The sequence below is a fragment of the Trachinotus anak genome, unplaced genomic scaffold, assembly GCF_046630095.1.
Source record: "Trachinotus anak isolate AG129_WGS33_773 ecotype Australia unplaced genomic scaffold, CSIRO_AGI_Tana_v1 ptg000021l, whole genome shotgun sequence".
Classification (NCBI taxonomy): Eukaryota; Metazoa; Chordata; class Actinopteri; order Carangiformes; family Carangidae; genus Trachinotus; species Trachinotus anak.
In genome coordinates this window covers 1,893,492-1,909,018 of record NW_027273872.1, presented here as the reverse complement: position 1 = coordinate 1,909,018, position 15,527 = coordinate 1,893,492, and the positions used below count along the sequence as shown (strand labels likewise).

At 40.6% G+C, this 15,527-nt stretch overlaps 1 protein-coding gene across 2 annotated transcripts in view; it reads left to right on the top strand.

The window, feature by feature from the left end:
* The window catches only part of kdrl (kinase insert domain receptor like), a 45,682-nt gene that overhangs the window by 16,864 nt on the left and 13,291 nt on the right, over positions 1-15,527 (top strand). For both annotated transcript variants that reach the window (XM_071457626.1, XM_071457625.1), the window contains exons 13-27: positions 311-467; positions 2,230-2,344; positions 4,886-4,994; positions 6,141-6,425; positions 6,677-6,823; positions 7,223-7,351; positions 8,416-8,522; positions 8,968-9,097; positions 9,756-9,860; positions 11,558-11,671; positions 11,887-11,975; positions 12,131-12,284; positions 13,061-13,158; positions 13,815-13,937; positions 14,208-14,319. In XM_071457626.1, coding sequence (XP_071313727.1) covers positions 311-467; positions 2,230-2,344; positions 4,886-4,994; positions 6,141-6,425; positions 6,677-6,823; positions 7,223-7,351; positions 8,416-8,522; positions 8,968-9,097; positions 9,756-9,860; positions 11,558-11,671; positions 11,887-11,975; positions 12,131-12,284; positions 13,061-13,158; positions 13,815-13,937; positions 14,208-14,319 — 1,974 coding nt within the window. The remainder of the gene's footprint in view (positions 1-310; positions 468-2,229; positions 2,345-4,885; positions 4,995-6,140; positions 6,426-6,676; positions 6,824-7,222; positions 7,352-8,415; positions 8,523-8,967; positions 9,098-9,755; positions 9,861-11,557; positions 11,672-11,886; positions 11,976-12,130; positions 12,285-13,060; positions 13,159-13,814; positions 13,938-14,207; positions 14,320-15,527) is intronic.

Below are 15,527 nucleotides of genomic sequence, written 5' to 3'. Positions count from 1 at the left end.
CATGGTTGATTCACTGACCTGGCCATGGGCCACAGTGGGGTCGTTCTTTGACCTACAGCCCCGGGCTAGCCAATCATCCTGCCATTCTTCTCATAGTGTCTAAAGGACAACTGGTGTCAATGGCACCTTTTTCATGGCTATCCATCATGACTGTCATCCCTCATTATAAAGACATTATGAGATTCCACAGTGGACTGGGTTAGGATGGTTGATCTAACCTGTTGTCTCCCTCTCTTTCTCTCTCTCTCCCCCTGTGTTTTTGTATGTGTCTGTGTACTTGTGTCTGTTGATATTCACTTCTCTCTCAAAGTGAAGCCAACTATTTCAGAGGCGGAGCTTTCTACTGTGGACGTGCAGCCCTACATGTTTGGCAAACAGCATCAGCTAACCTGTACTGCTTATGGGTTGCCCTTGCCAACCATCACTTGGCTCTGGATGCCATGTCACTCAGACCCTACGTTTAAAAAGTGAGTCACCATCTCATGATGTTCCAAGCAAAGAAATGCCTGAACTAGATTTTCTGCATTCTTGTTTAACTGTTAACTTTATTTCATCTTCAAGAATTAAAACCATATCAACAGCAAACTTTTCCTGATTTTAAGCACAATTTCATAGTAAAAAGGTTTTATATGCAGAACAATTTGTGTAATGTAAGATTTTCAGTCCATGCTTTTCCATGCTTTGAATAATTTCATGTGTAATAGGACCACATCAGTCATGAATACCCAACATAATCTGATTCAAAATCAATTACATGCCACCACAGTACTGGAGTTGTATTTTCAAACACACAGACAAATAGAATCATAGACTTACCAGCAGAAAAGTGTAGCTGTCAGAGCCACCACTCCAGCCTGGGGATCCCATTATAAATTAGATTTACTGAATTGACTTGGGCCCAGAATATGACACATTAATCAAAGAAACGCAGCCCTCGAGAGCTGCCCTCTCGCTTGTGGTCAGTGGTTCTGTGGTCTAAAGGGGAAACATGGGGGAGATATATTAATCTCAGATTCCCTGAGCTGTTACAGAACTGAGTGTATGACTGACTGTGCATGAATACCAGCCTGGTAGTGAACCCACAAACAAGATGAACATTCCCTGAGATCCTGGCTCGTCAAAGAACAGCAGGAGACCTGCAAGTTCGTAAGATCAGGAAAACAATGGATCATTACCCTTGGGTTTTCAGGCCTAACCTCCATTAACAAAAACAACATTGTGGACTGAAAGAGATTAAATTATGTTACATGTTAGAAAGTGTTAATCCACCAGTGCCTCCATTATTTTAGTCATTAAGTTATCTCAAAAACCCACTTGTACTTGGCAGCTTTACGATAAATAATAGCAGAGTGTTAGTTGGGTCAAAGCAGCTCTTTCTGCTGGCCTAAAGATAATCAGGGCTGGCACTAGGAACAGTGGCAGGCAGCTAATGAGACATAGGAACAGCTATAGCCTGGTGGGAGGCCAATTGTGCAAAATGTTTGTTTTATACAGCCCTGACCCTGCAAAGTACCTGTCACTGTAAATCTAACATGTAGCCCTTCAAGATCATATCTCATCTAAATCTTCGGGAGTTTGGAGAGGAGGGGGAACGTGAGATCTGGGGGGGTTTAGAGGTGAGGGAAGCTTGCTATGTCGGATGACGAATAAGGCTGATAGTCGAGGAAGGAGAGAGATGGGGTGTCTTTATCACTAGGTGAAGAAGTTATCAGCTGTCCCTTGTTGACCACTAAGGTCTTAGGATCAACCTTATCTCCTCTGGCCAGAACGTAGGGGGGGTTCCTGTACGAGGTGACGCATAGCACAGCCCTTCCTGTCGCTGTTCCTGTTTCCTCCTCTGCCTCTCCTCTCATCAGGCTGATTGTTGCCCACCACGGGCGGTTAAGGGTTTTGGGGTGGGGGTCAAATCCTTTAGCTAGGTTTTATAACCCAGACAGCCTGGTCTAGACCTGGACTCTACCCTGATCAGTCTCAGTGGACTCTTAAAATATTCTCAGACTTTTAGGATTAAAGCGCTTACAATAAGCTAGCAAGTTGTATATCATAATCATGTGATCTGAGCAGGATGTGTTTTAGTGTCACACGAAGGTTCCCAATTAAAACAACATAAAAGTCTGCTTTTTTTCATCTGTGTTGTATTGTTCAAAGTCCAACACTTGTACATCTGTTTTTGCACAGCTGGTAGCATGAGTAGATGGTCAGTTTTATTGCATTTTTTCTATCCTGCAGTTGCTTTGCTGATTCTGAGTCAGTCCTTGTCAGCACTAACGACAGGGGAAATGACTCCCACAACTGGATTAAGAGTATAAGCACCAAGCCTGAACTGGTGAAAGGAAAAAACAAGGTATGTGGTTTAACTTACTGTGTAGTGTTTGCACAAGGTATTTAAACAATGGATGCACTTGTGGCATACTTTGTTTACTGTGAAATGTGGTTGACCAGTAGCAATGACCAGTAGGATTTATATGAAAACAATCAAGAAGATATGATTGAGAAGGTGTGTAGAGAGCCACAGAACAGCCAATAGTTTAGTCAGATTCAAGTAGAAATCTCCTGTGACCAGGGGCTTGAAAGTCAGATTTAACACCTGAAATCCATAAATACCTACAATTTTCCTCCTGTTGGCAGTGTTGCAGTACTTCTCCTCACTGAAAACGATTCATTTTGTCTGCATTAGTTTTAACTATAACTGTGACCAAAACCCATGAAAAGCCCCTCATCACTCCCCTTTGAAGAATTCACTTTTGTTTTTCACTGCTGCACTTCTAAAGACATGATTTATTTGTGGAATAAGCAACCAGGAAAATAGGGGAAAATCACTTGGTTTCATGCATTTGATGTGGTACATCTGAAAAGGAAGATACTTTATTGATAAATACTGTACATTTACAACTTAAATTAAAGAGCTAACATGCTGGCATAACTGCAGTGGTTTTCCTTTGGTACAGAGGCCTTCCTATAAGGACCATAGTCTCGCCCAGAGCATTCCTGCCACTTCTGACATGGTGCACTCATAAATGACAGACACAGTTTCCCTCTACTAAAGTGAAATACACCCTCAATTTCACAGTTTTTTCATATGAAGGAGACCAGTAAATTACACAATCTGACATCAATTAATCTTTTCAGCTGTGGAGATTTTAGAGCAGAGGGTATGAAAAATAGTAAAGCCATGTATGTGCCAAGGGCTGAGAATCTATGCAACCTCATTACTTGTGAAGATGAGCACAAATGTGCTTTTGCTATATAAGCATATATTACTGTATTTGTACATAATGTTATTATAGAAGCAAGACTTGATCATGAAAACAGAAAGAATTAGCATTTATCATTATTGTGAAATTTACCAGTTTGTCAATTTTTTAAGAAAACATCAAATACATATTTCTATGCAAATCCAAAACATGCCACACATAGAGGAAACTGTAGACATCGCTGCAAATGTCCTGTGGGAGCCTGTTACTAAAACTGTTCACCCCAAACATAATTAAGAGCAGACCTCCACTTTCTTGTGAAAGTCAGTCCATAGAATTAGGTTAAGCAGACTGGGTCAAATTAGGGCACAAATTCATTGACATACAAGTTTTCTCAATCCAAACTCTCCTGTTTCCTGTTTCAATCCGAATTTCTGGTGAAAAATTAAGCAATTCGTTGATTTATGTTTTCTCGCAAAGTATGGAATGAAATTCAGAATTCTTTGCTCAACAAGTAACCGTAAATTTGCTCATTGTCACAGGGCATCACTTCTAATATGTCTCTGACATAAACAGAGGGGCAGCACTTATTTACTAGTACCTGTGGCCAAACGCTGGTGCTTTACGAGGGTTAGGACTAAGGGTCAATGATAACAAGCAGCGGTGTAAAAGAAGAGGGATTTGTTGGAAGTGAATTCCTCTCTGTCACCCCACATAAATCGTGTTGGCCTGTGAATGAGAACATAGTCAGGGCCAGGCCTCTCAGTGGCTCCCCAGAAAGCCAAGTAGAGAGTGATACTAGCCTGGGTCATAATATAAGGAAAACACAGGGGTAAGACATGGGCACATGGTCACAGTTCGTCTGGTCAGGTCACCTCTCAGGGACTGTGTGCAACCATTTAAATTACTGTTTTCAAGCTTGGGTTACATGGTGAGTAATAGCTGTAACATAATACCAGAAGGCCACTCCATCAGTGTTTTGACTAATGTCATAACATCATGAATCTGACAATATGATATAACTTTTTAAAACTTTTTTTACTGCCTGTTTGTATGGCGAACATTGTAAGTACATAGACGCTGAAACTGTTCAGTGGCTACCGCTGTGTGTCTAAGAGTCAACACAATAGTCCCTACATACTCAGGAAGTTCAGGCCAGCATACACCCAGACAATACACCCACATCATTCACTCTCTTTGATGTAGCTGACTGCCCCCAAAAAACAGATGTCACTATGAACACTAAACAGAACCCCACGCAGTCTGGCTCTCACCCAAGTTTCACTTATTATTTTGTCTATTTAAGCCATTAAAATGTTGTACTAGTGTGATGACAGAATTGAGTGTGGCATTAGAAGTGCTTTTCAGGAAATGGACATGGAGCCCCAGCGCTAGATCTATAGTGCAGGTCTGAAGGAGACTCAGTGGGTTTTAAAATTCCAGATGTACCATTTCATTAATGTGACGCACTGGAGAATAAAAAACAGCCCAGGTTTGTTCCAGACCTTTTACTGGCCCACTAACAACAACTCACTGCTCTAATGGTGACTGATACTCCAAGGATAGATCACACTAAACGTTTGAGTTACGTTGAAAACCTGAATTGTGATTTTAAGCATTTGTTCTTTATCTTAATATTTTTAATACTGCTTAGAATAATCAGTAACAACTGCTCTATTGATCCTGATTAGACTGTGAGTACCCTGGTGATCGGAGAAGCTAGCGTGTCAGGAAGGTTCTCCTGTGAGGCCCAGAATGAGGTTGACATCAACACCATGACGATACCTTTCTACGTTGATGGTAAGTGGTTTGCCAGAGTACAACACCTGACACAGCAACATTTAATCTTGCATGCAGAGATACTATACTAAGTTTATTGTAATTGCAAACCGCACTATACTTTCAGATGATCTACACGAACAGTACACATTGTAATGAATTGCAAAAACAGGGAAGGAATGTGCAGATTGTATTGTGCAATAAAGAGACCAGAGGGGGGCATTAATTGAAACCATCTTCCACTGTAGCTCAACGGCTGCAGGGTGGAAGAGAGGCAAACATGTCTTGAGCCATATGGAGTGCTATAATGGCACGCGTTTAAAAACAGCAATGAACAACTGCATTCCTGCTCCAGTGCCAGCAGGTCATTCCTCTTTCTCTGTGAGACTTCTGCTATGAGAATTTACTTTTTTATGTGCATCTGAGCTTTTCCAAATGTTCCCAAAATGAATATCCATTGAGACAGTTATGTAATAACAGTGGGGATGAGGTGTCGCTGCACACAAGCACAGTTCACTTTGCAGAGCTTCACTTTGCCATAAAGTGAATCACATTTCCTTAAAAGTTGAATGAATCACATCTCTCAAAGAGTGAAGTATTGCTTTTGGAGAGGGATGAATGTAGGTGAACACATAATTGAGGAGATGCCAAGTACCAAATATTGGTCTCCCAGAGAAGGAGGAGAAATCCTGCTCTGCTCCAGAGGTGAGGAAGACAAAGAATGATGGAACGCTGCTTAAGAAAAGAGGACAGAATTGTAATAACAGCTGTCTTCTCTTACTGAACACAGAATGCTTTCCAGCAATCTGAATAAACAAGCGCAGTCTGGTTCCCCTGGGGCCCAGACTCAGCTTCACTCCAATTGGACGAGTGCAGGAACGCCATCAGCAATGCTGTCCTCCAGCAACGTGCTTCCAATTAACAGTGATGAAACAGGAAACAACTGCAAATTTGACATTCCTGGTCTGCGACGAGCAGCTTTGTGTCCCAAACTGTCCCAAATAGGATCTATCTGTGAGCCTCTGCTCACAAATAGATGACACGGATTCCTGTAAACTGCTATTTGTTTATTATTAGTAACTCTAACTGACCCCATCTGATCATCTGGAACTGACTTAATACCACTGGAATCCTAATTTACTACATTCCTCTAACTTGTTTGAATAGATAACCCTGAGGAAATTACCACTCAGCCTCGGACAGCCATCGAGGGGGATGACGTCACTCTGACCTGTCGGGCAGCTCGCTACCTCTACACAGACCTGCGTTGGTTGGATTCCACAAATCAAATGATTACTTCTAACGTGTCCAGTCTCCAGCTCACCAACTACTCCATTTCCATTTCCCTCCATCTGCATAATGTGTCCCAAAACAGCACTGCAGGGTACAAGTGCCAAGCATACAAGCTCCACGAGAGGATTGAACTCAAGAACGCTGCACTTAAGGTGGATGGTAAGTTAGAGGTGGATATGAACAGCTGATTGCATTTCTATTGTAATAACTGTCACTGATTGCAATACCACTTGCATAAATTGCATCTATCATTAATAGTAAGCCGATGCACCAAGGTAAAATTAATTATTGTGTATTCATGTGATAAGTGGCTACTGTGAATTAACACATACAGAAACACTCGTTGAGTCGCTGTCTAGGCAAAATAGTGACAGAACAACAGTATATCTGATTCAAGATTTTTCTTGCAGCGAGAAAACGCCCGTGGCTGCGGCAAAACCTGACCAATCAGGATGTGAACAGTAGCAGCACCCTGATGCTGGCTTGCTTCGCTCTGGGAGTTCCTCGTCCCAACATCACGTGGTTCAAGAATAATGTTCGAGTGGAGGAAGGCCCAGGTAACCTGAGATTAGTATTCCATTTGCTACAATAATTATATATATGTTATATATATAAAATGATCATATACATATGCATGTATGTATAATTTTATGATCTGAGCTCACATGGAAAATATTATTTCTGGCTAATGGTGTTTTAAGTTTTGGTCATAGAAAAAACATCCTGAGTAGAAATATAAAAAGTAAACTACGCCATCTGTTCCGCATAACAACAACCTCAGCTACTGTGACAATGGATTCATTTTCCTGCCACAAATTATATTCATTCAGTGCCTGAGTAAAATAGCATTTCACCTGGTTTTTCACTGCCAGGATGCACCTGCACAAAAAAGTATGAAATGCCACACTTTTTTCAACACCATGGTTCCAGTTTGACTGAGAGTTTGTGTGTTGCAGGTATCACACTGGGAGAGGACGGGGTTCTGACCATCGAGAGGGTGAAGAAAGATGATGAGGGTCTGTACGAGTGTCTAGCCAGCAATGTTGAGGGTGTCGTGAAAACAAGTGCTGTTGTTACCGTGCTTGGTAAGTTACGCAGACACCTACAGATATTAACTACCTACCCACAAAAATAGAACAACGCTCCAACCTGCAGCATTTGCAGCACTAGTTTCTCAGTGTGACACACTGTGTGCTTATGTCCAATCACAATATCTTCTCCCTACTACAAATAGCTCCAGTTTGACGTAAGTATGAAAATGTCCCCTGACAGAAGATCTGTGGCTGCCAGGAATGCCGAGTGAATTCCTTCTTGGGTTTTATGATCAAGGCTCTGGCTGAGGGTCCTTACTTTGAGGACATGACCTCTGTGAAGTGTTAAGAGGTCCACTAATGAGTGCAAAGAGATTGACTGCTACAACAGCCAAGGGACTGGAAACCCACAGCAGATAATTAGAGTAGAAGTCCTGTCTCTTAACGTGCATGTCCCTGTGTGCCTTTTATCTGTAAAATGAATTGCAGGTTGACATGTGAAAGTAGAAATGGCAACAAAGGTGAGATATCATCCAGTTTTGTCCACATCTAGACACTTTCAACAGATTCTCATTAAGCTGAACTTTTCCCGTGAGGTTGAACTTTAGAGTTATTTTTATCCATTCCATCTTCACCACAAACATATTCCAAGAACAAGATGTGTGCACATTCTGCTTTGGCTGTTTAGTCAAAGATCTCATGAAATAAGAGCTGGAAAGACTTGGGATATGAGCTTTCAGAGCGTCAACATGGATGGTTAGAAAAATAGTGTTTGGAAGAAAAGTCTTTAGGAAAAAGTGTGGTATGCATGTCCCAAACAAACCAGAAATAAATGCCAAAGTGTGTTTCCACTTCTTTTGTATACAATCTCTCAGAGAAAATTTAGTCAGAAACAAATAAAGCAAAGACTGATGTGAAAAAAAAGGTCTCAGCATCCTCAATTAAAAACTAGGCTCTCGATTTATACATTAGTAACAAACTGTAACAGTTTTCTTTTGATCACAATACTCCACAAATCCCCATCAATATAATATGACAACTTATGAGATCATGAAAAGTACACAGTGAATTTTTTGCCAAAGACTTCTGGCAGTTGATGACAGGTTTTCTCTTTCCAGGAGATGAAGGGAAGCCAAATGTTGAGGTAATAATTCTGGTGTGTACGGGAGCTGCAGCCACATTCCTCTGGCTCATGCTTATCCTCTTCATCCGCAAGCTGAGGAAGGTAAGGCTTTACATCACTTTCTTTTTCCCCAGAAACCACACAAGTTTCGCATTTTTTTTTTATATTCTTGATCTAATGACTTTAAGGAAGCGACTCATTCATGCCTCTTGTGAAATACAGTTTAATGGAAGGATAAATTTAGCAAGTGTTTATGATTTCCACATTTCCCGATAATTCGGAAGTGCTTGTATGTACTGTATGGCTTCGACGGGGAACATAATGTGCTTGTACAACAAAAACAGTGAGGGAACATTTTTGTGCCTTCAGTGCAGTCAAGTGTGGGTGTAGAACATGAATTTCTGTGCAGCCAGTGTGTAGCGTCATTATTTATGTCCTCTCAAGTATGTGTATATAGCAAGAATTTCATGTCAACATTCACTACTTACTGATCAAAAACTTCTTTATGATAATCATGAAACTCATGTTTGTCCTCTCACACTTTCAGCAACCAGCTCACTATAAGATGGGTCCATCTATCATCATTGATCCTGATGAGTGTCCCCTGGAGGAGCAGAATGATCTTCTTCAGTATGACAGCAGCAAGTGGGAGTTTCCTCGTGACCGCCTGCGACTAGGTGAGCACCGTGCAGCCCTTCCAGTGTGGGGAAAAATGTTTTCATATGTTGCAGGCAATAATAAGGCGTCAAGTGCAAACAAAGTTATTTGCTAAATAGGTTCTCACATCAGTTTAAGAGGTTTGCTGCATAATTCAGTCATCTTTTAAAGCTGAAATTATTAACTTTAACGTACTAAAATAATATTTAAACAAAAACAGAGCATCAAGAGTCAAACTTGTGATATCATCTTGCACTCATTTGGTAATAATTTATTTGTGGTGATTAAGAAGATAACGTAGTCTTTGTAATAAGTCATTTCTCATTAACATTATCCAGAGTATTGAGCCTTGATGACAGTGCACAGACAGTAAGATGACAAAATGTGTGATAAAGGTTAAAAGTTCACCTTGAAAGTGGTTGATGGTAAGGATATACATAGCCATATTAAGGTACGTGGAAGTGTCACCCCTCTCTGCAGCTGGTGACCTGCGCTGTCATCCAGTCGTAAGTGAACCGTAAATTCTCTCGAGTAACCACCTTGTGATGAGAGTCCCAGTCTGTTCTTTTAATTACAGACCCATAGCCTCACTGACAAGGAGTTCAGTCCAGTTTTTCTGCCCCAGGGACAGGAAGCTCTAATGTCACCCCACTTATCAAATATTTTCTTCCTTTCCAGGCAAAACCCTGGGCCACGGAGCTTTTGGAAAAGTGGTGGAGGCTTCTGCCTTTGGGATCGACAAGCTCTCAACCTGCAAGACTGTTGCTGTCAAAATGCTGAAAGGTAGGATGTCAAAATATTTTTTGTAACTGTGACGCCAACATTATTGGATTGTTACAGGCAATCATATTATAACAATATACTTTTTCAAACAACTTTAGATTGCCTACATGGCCTCTCTGGTCAACCATTGATGATAGACAGGCCAGCATAAACCTCACAGTATTTGCTGTTGTATGGATAGCAGATGAATATCAGCTATGTGTCCTTTCTGCAGAAGATTTATTTCTTGTGCACATTACAGACTCATGAGCTACAGCACCACATGTGCCTGCAATTAATGTTTGTGTGGCGTATCGGTTCAAAGCAAAGCATGCAATGTCTGTTCCCTGCAAAGTGCAGTTAGAGGTAAAGGCTAAGACCTCTAACCCTGTTCTTGATGAAGAGATTGAGTGTATGCAGTTCTGGCTGCTTGGATCACAGTGTCCAAGATCTGCCGGTGAGGAAGAGTTCACAAGTGTAAGATAGGGAACAAAACAAGCAACAAAAAAACACGTTTACATTTTCTGCATGTCAGAGGTTCTAATATTTGGAAATGATCCCCTGCCTGCAGTCTTGATTTCTAACAGGAATTATTTACAGTCCCATTCCAACATCTTTCCAAATATTCACAACAAACCATAAATGTTGCATCAAAATGAAAACAGGAAGGCCAAGAAGCTTAAAGGAGTTTAGAGTACAAAACTGAGCCATTTCATTTAGCATAGCTTTATGTGGGGATGACATCTGATTTTTAAAAATCTACTCTTTTTTCTTTTTTTCATCACCAGAGACAAACTGTATACCTATAGTGATCGGTGATATGGGGATGATGTATCAGTAGGGATGAGAAATAGGGATGTTAGTTAGATATATTGGTCACTGTCATAGTATTAATCATGTCTTAGCATAAATCACAGGCTCTCTGAGAGGAACAGACTCTGGCCGTTGTTAGTCGTAGGTCAAACTTAATAGAAAGCAGCAGGTCTCCTCAAATTGACCGTGGTTTAGTGAGAGACTCCCTGGCTGCTTTAGCTTCTAGCTCATAAATATCTGGTTCATCAGAGCAACAGAAAACAACCTCTAAATCTTGATTTTCATCAAAGACATGAGATCATTGTTCAAAATTCTCAAAATCAGGTGTGTAATATGAGTACCTCCGGTTTTGTTTCTCTAATTTTGTTGGCAGTTATCTGAGAGGATTTCCTCCATCAGAGGTTGCGTCATATCGTGGACGTAAAGCAAAATAATTATTTTTCCATCATATTTAATAAACTCTCAAAATTAAATTCCCCTGTAATTCAGCAACTATGGTTCACTTTTTTTTGCACTTTCTCTCTGACTGTGCACACTGCAAAGCCAGAATGCTTTCTTTAAATACATGAGGCAAGGTGAGTCGATATCAATATCTGGATGCACACCACAGATTTCATATTTGAATGTTTTGGCAAAAACATTTGTATGAATTTTCATGTATTATTGTCATATTGTATGAGACTGTATGAGATTTTAGAGTTGGTAACTTAAACACACTTAAGGCTAGTATTTTTCTGTTTTTACTCATTTTTCCCCATGCATCTAAAACTTGAAAATTCAAACTCCAAATAATGCTGTTTACAACAGTTTTCAGTAAACAAGGTCTTGAAATATGATATATATTAAATATTAATGATACACCAACTTATTCTGAAGAAGTTCCATGTGTGTTTACATTATTACAGGAGGTGCTACGTCAAATGAGCGGAAAGCTCTGATGTCAGAGTTAAAGATCCTGATCCACATTGGCCATCACCTGAATGTGGTCAACCTGCTGGGAGCCTGCACGAAGCCTGGAGGTGAGCTTCATTACTGAGGGAATTATAAAATGCAATCCTACTGTTCTGATATTCAGATATGAAAAATAAAAGGCATAAGAAAAGGACATGAAATTGCTGTTATGTTGCCTGTGTCAGTTTAGGCTTAAATTGTCATCTCTGTCTTTCTTACCTTTCTTTATTGTAAACTACTGCGTGCCATAGGAATAATCATAAGAAATATATGATCTTAACAGGACCATTGATGATGATAGTGGAGTTCTGCAAGTATGGCAACCTGTCCAACTACTTGAGAAGCAAGAGAGATGACTTCATCGTGTACAAGGTGAATCACGAGCTCCATGATTTAGACTTTCCAGCACTCTTGCTTGCTCATCATTTTAGCTTCAGCATGGAGTGACTGTTTTGACAACCTTATAGAAACACCTCGTGCATGTCAGCAGCAGTTTTTCTTTAACATGATAAATGTGTGTCGGTCAGCGCCAGGACGGTAAGGTGGTGTCGTCGGGATCATCCTGCGAGCTGAGCGAGCTGATGAAGCGCCGCCTGGAGAGTGTGGCCAGCACCGGAAGCTCAGCCAGCTCTGGGTTCATTGAAGATAAGAGCTACTGCGACTCGGAGGAAGAGGAAGAAGGTAAAGGCCAAGCACGTCTTTGCTTCTTTTCAACCCCCGCACCCCTCTTCTCTCTGTTTGTCCCTCCTGCTGTCCAACCCCTCCTCCTCTCACCTCTGCTCCAACCCCCTGCCTGGGAATGAAAGCTCGCCTCAGATTGTTTTCTAGCCTGAGTCTGATGGGACGTTTCCTCCTCCTGTTCAGCAGTACAATCACTGCAGCAGGAGCCACTGTCACCCCACTGAGCCTGGGGAGGCGTCTGTTTATTTCCTGTCCTCGCCTCAGTGTTGCTCTGCTCTCAGGCTCCAGCTCAGGACCGGCACGTTGGCCATGTTGTTCCTCATGTTATTTCTGGTTTGATTAGCTGTTTACTCAGGTGGGCCAGTGGAAGGACTCCTTGTGAATTCCTCTCTAAGACCCCCGACCAGCAGACAGGGCCCAAAACCACACGTTTCACCTGCCATCTGAAAAACAGGAGGAATTGTATTCTGTTTTATCCCTCATCTGTAAAGGATGTTTTAAAGACAGTGTGTTAGGTTGAGACCTGTGCATGACAGGATGAATTGTTAAGATGACGTGCTGTAGTCTGGGACTTTACATTTGCTGTTTCCCCATTAGAATTGTTTTTGTTTCATCTTATCTGATTCATCTGACAGGTGTAGAGAGCTGATAATCACACTAAATGCATTTAGAAACACGGTTTGATGAGTAGGATTATTGTTCCAAGTGTGAAGGCTGTATATGTCCACTGAAAAATCAATTTAACTGGGAAATCTTTATGTTCTTTTGTTTCACAGAATCTGAGGATTTATATAAAAGAGTCTTGACATTGGAAGATTTAATTTGCTACAGTTTCCAAGTCGCAAAAGGCATGGAGTTCTTGGCTTCACGCAAGGTATTCTCTTCTTCACAAAAATCACCACAGAAATATAGTCTATAAATTGTATTATATCATGGAATTATGTTTTTTATTTAAAGATCATGTCATTTTGATTAAAATTTTCAGTATGCTAACCTTTTTTAATGGCTGCATTTAAACCAGCAAAGTTAGCAGAAGCAAACTGATTCACACTGAAATATGCGGTGAAATGTTTTAAATTCGTCGTACATGCAAATCATGTTGAATGTTTCTACATTGTCTGTGGATAAATATACAGCAAAATGACAACTTAATTTTGAGTGTGAACCATTTTGCTTTTACTGTGACACAAATTACTCAAACCTTTGATTTGTTTGTATAATCTTACCTCTGTAAGTCTAATTTTTTTAAAGGATAACAGAGTAGAACTCATTCATAATTTCACAGAGACCGGATGGGACTGATTAGAGAATGAAGCTATTGTTGTAAATAACCTTTTGCAGACCATTTCTTAGCCTGGATATGGAACACATCATCCTCTATTGTAATATCACTGATGACTTGACCATGTGTTGCTCACGCAAGCTGCCATGCTGTAAAGCATGCAGAGTACCTTTGTGAAATCAATTACATGCGGAAAATTATATAGAGATGTCACAATGAATAAAATTTTGTTTCTTCCCTTTTTTTAGTGCATCCATCGCGATCTGGCTGCACGAAACATACTGCTCTCTGAGAATAATGTTGTGAAGATTTGTGATTTTGGACTTGCCAGAGACATCTACAAAGACCCGGATTATGTGCGCAAAGGAGATGTACGTTTTTTTAAGTCTTTACAGTCTATGTTTCCAGCTCTCTGGTATTTACTGTCTTGCAGAAAAAAATCCTCAAAAGCATTTTCTTCTAGAGAATAAATACAAAACAGAAATGTACCACTAACTGGAGCAAAAAAAATAAGGACTGAATAAATTCAGTCACAAATTCACCAATCTGACAGTATAATTAGTGGTGGTATTGACAGGTGAGATCTCTATACTGGTGAGATGAGGCTGTAAATCATTTCTTATGTCAATACTTGTGCACAGGCAAGGCTGCCGCTGAAGTGGATGGCACCTGAGGCCATTTTCGACAAGATCTACACAACTCAGAGTGACGTTTGGTCTTTTGGTGTTCTCATGTGGGAGATCTTCTCTCTGGGTAAGTGTCATGGCTCAGCAATGACCACTAGCTTCATAACTCACTTGCATACTGTTTAACGTACAAGGGAGCAAAGGTACCTTGCTTATGTAAAACTCACACATCTATACATGCAGACAAAAGTTAAACAAGGACTTAAATGTGGAAGTGACAATTGCTAACTCTGCTACAAAGGTGGATTGTACTAGTTTGAATGATAAGCAGCTATTAAACAGGCCTGATAGGCCAGTTTTAAAAGTAACAGGAGGCGTCTAACAGCTACAAAAAGCCAGAATTATCTGCTTCAAACCTGTCGGTGCATCAGTCAAATATGCAGGTAAACACATTTTACATTTAAGACATATCCTCTACTGCAAATATGAATATTAGGAGCAAGTGAAAACCAGAATAATATGGCATACTGTACTGGGAAAATACAGATATTACACAGATTTCCTGTGAAAGGAAAAAATTGACATTCACTTCACATTTACAGGTAATCTGTGTTTTATTTCTCAACATCTTCACATGCGCATAAAGCCTGGCATCTCAGTTAAACACTGGCTTCTGTTACCAGAGTTGCTCAGTGAGATGAGAGCTTTAGCTTGGTGGACTCGCTCAGTGCCCCCAGTTATACAGCCTCACCAGATGCACTGGGTAATAACTGTCTTCAGTAAGTAATTGTGCCTTAAGGACAAAGGGGCTAGGCTTGCATTGTCAGCCTGAAAAACTATTTTCATGCCACTTGTGCAAAAAACATTAGTGAAGTTAGACTGTGATTTTTATTACAGGCATGGGACATTAAAAGCAGAAAACACCTCCTATTTAAGCTATCCGTTTCTTCCCAGCTGGCAACACAAACTCACTGTAACCAAGCAGCCACATCAGTGTAAAAGTGTGCCCCTGCTGTGAAACCACTGCTGCCTTTAAGACAGCATTGTGTGTCGGTCCATGGTTACCTCTGCATCGTGGCACAGAGCTCACCACATGTTTCTATAGCAGGACTCAACATGAAATATTGTATGTTCACATGTCACCATGGGAAGCAGGGTAAACATAAGAGTAAGCGTAAAAAAGCTGAGAACCAAAGTTGGATGTATTGCTGTGCTGTACTTTTTGACTGTGCTGCTTTTGAAACGCCGCCATACGCTGTTGTCACCCACTGCATTTGAAAGAAAAGTGTGTCAAATTGCATATTCTTTTAAATGTAAAACACACTGACGTCATTA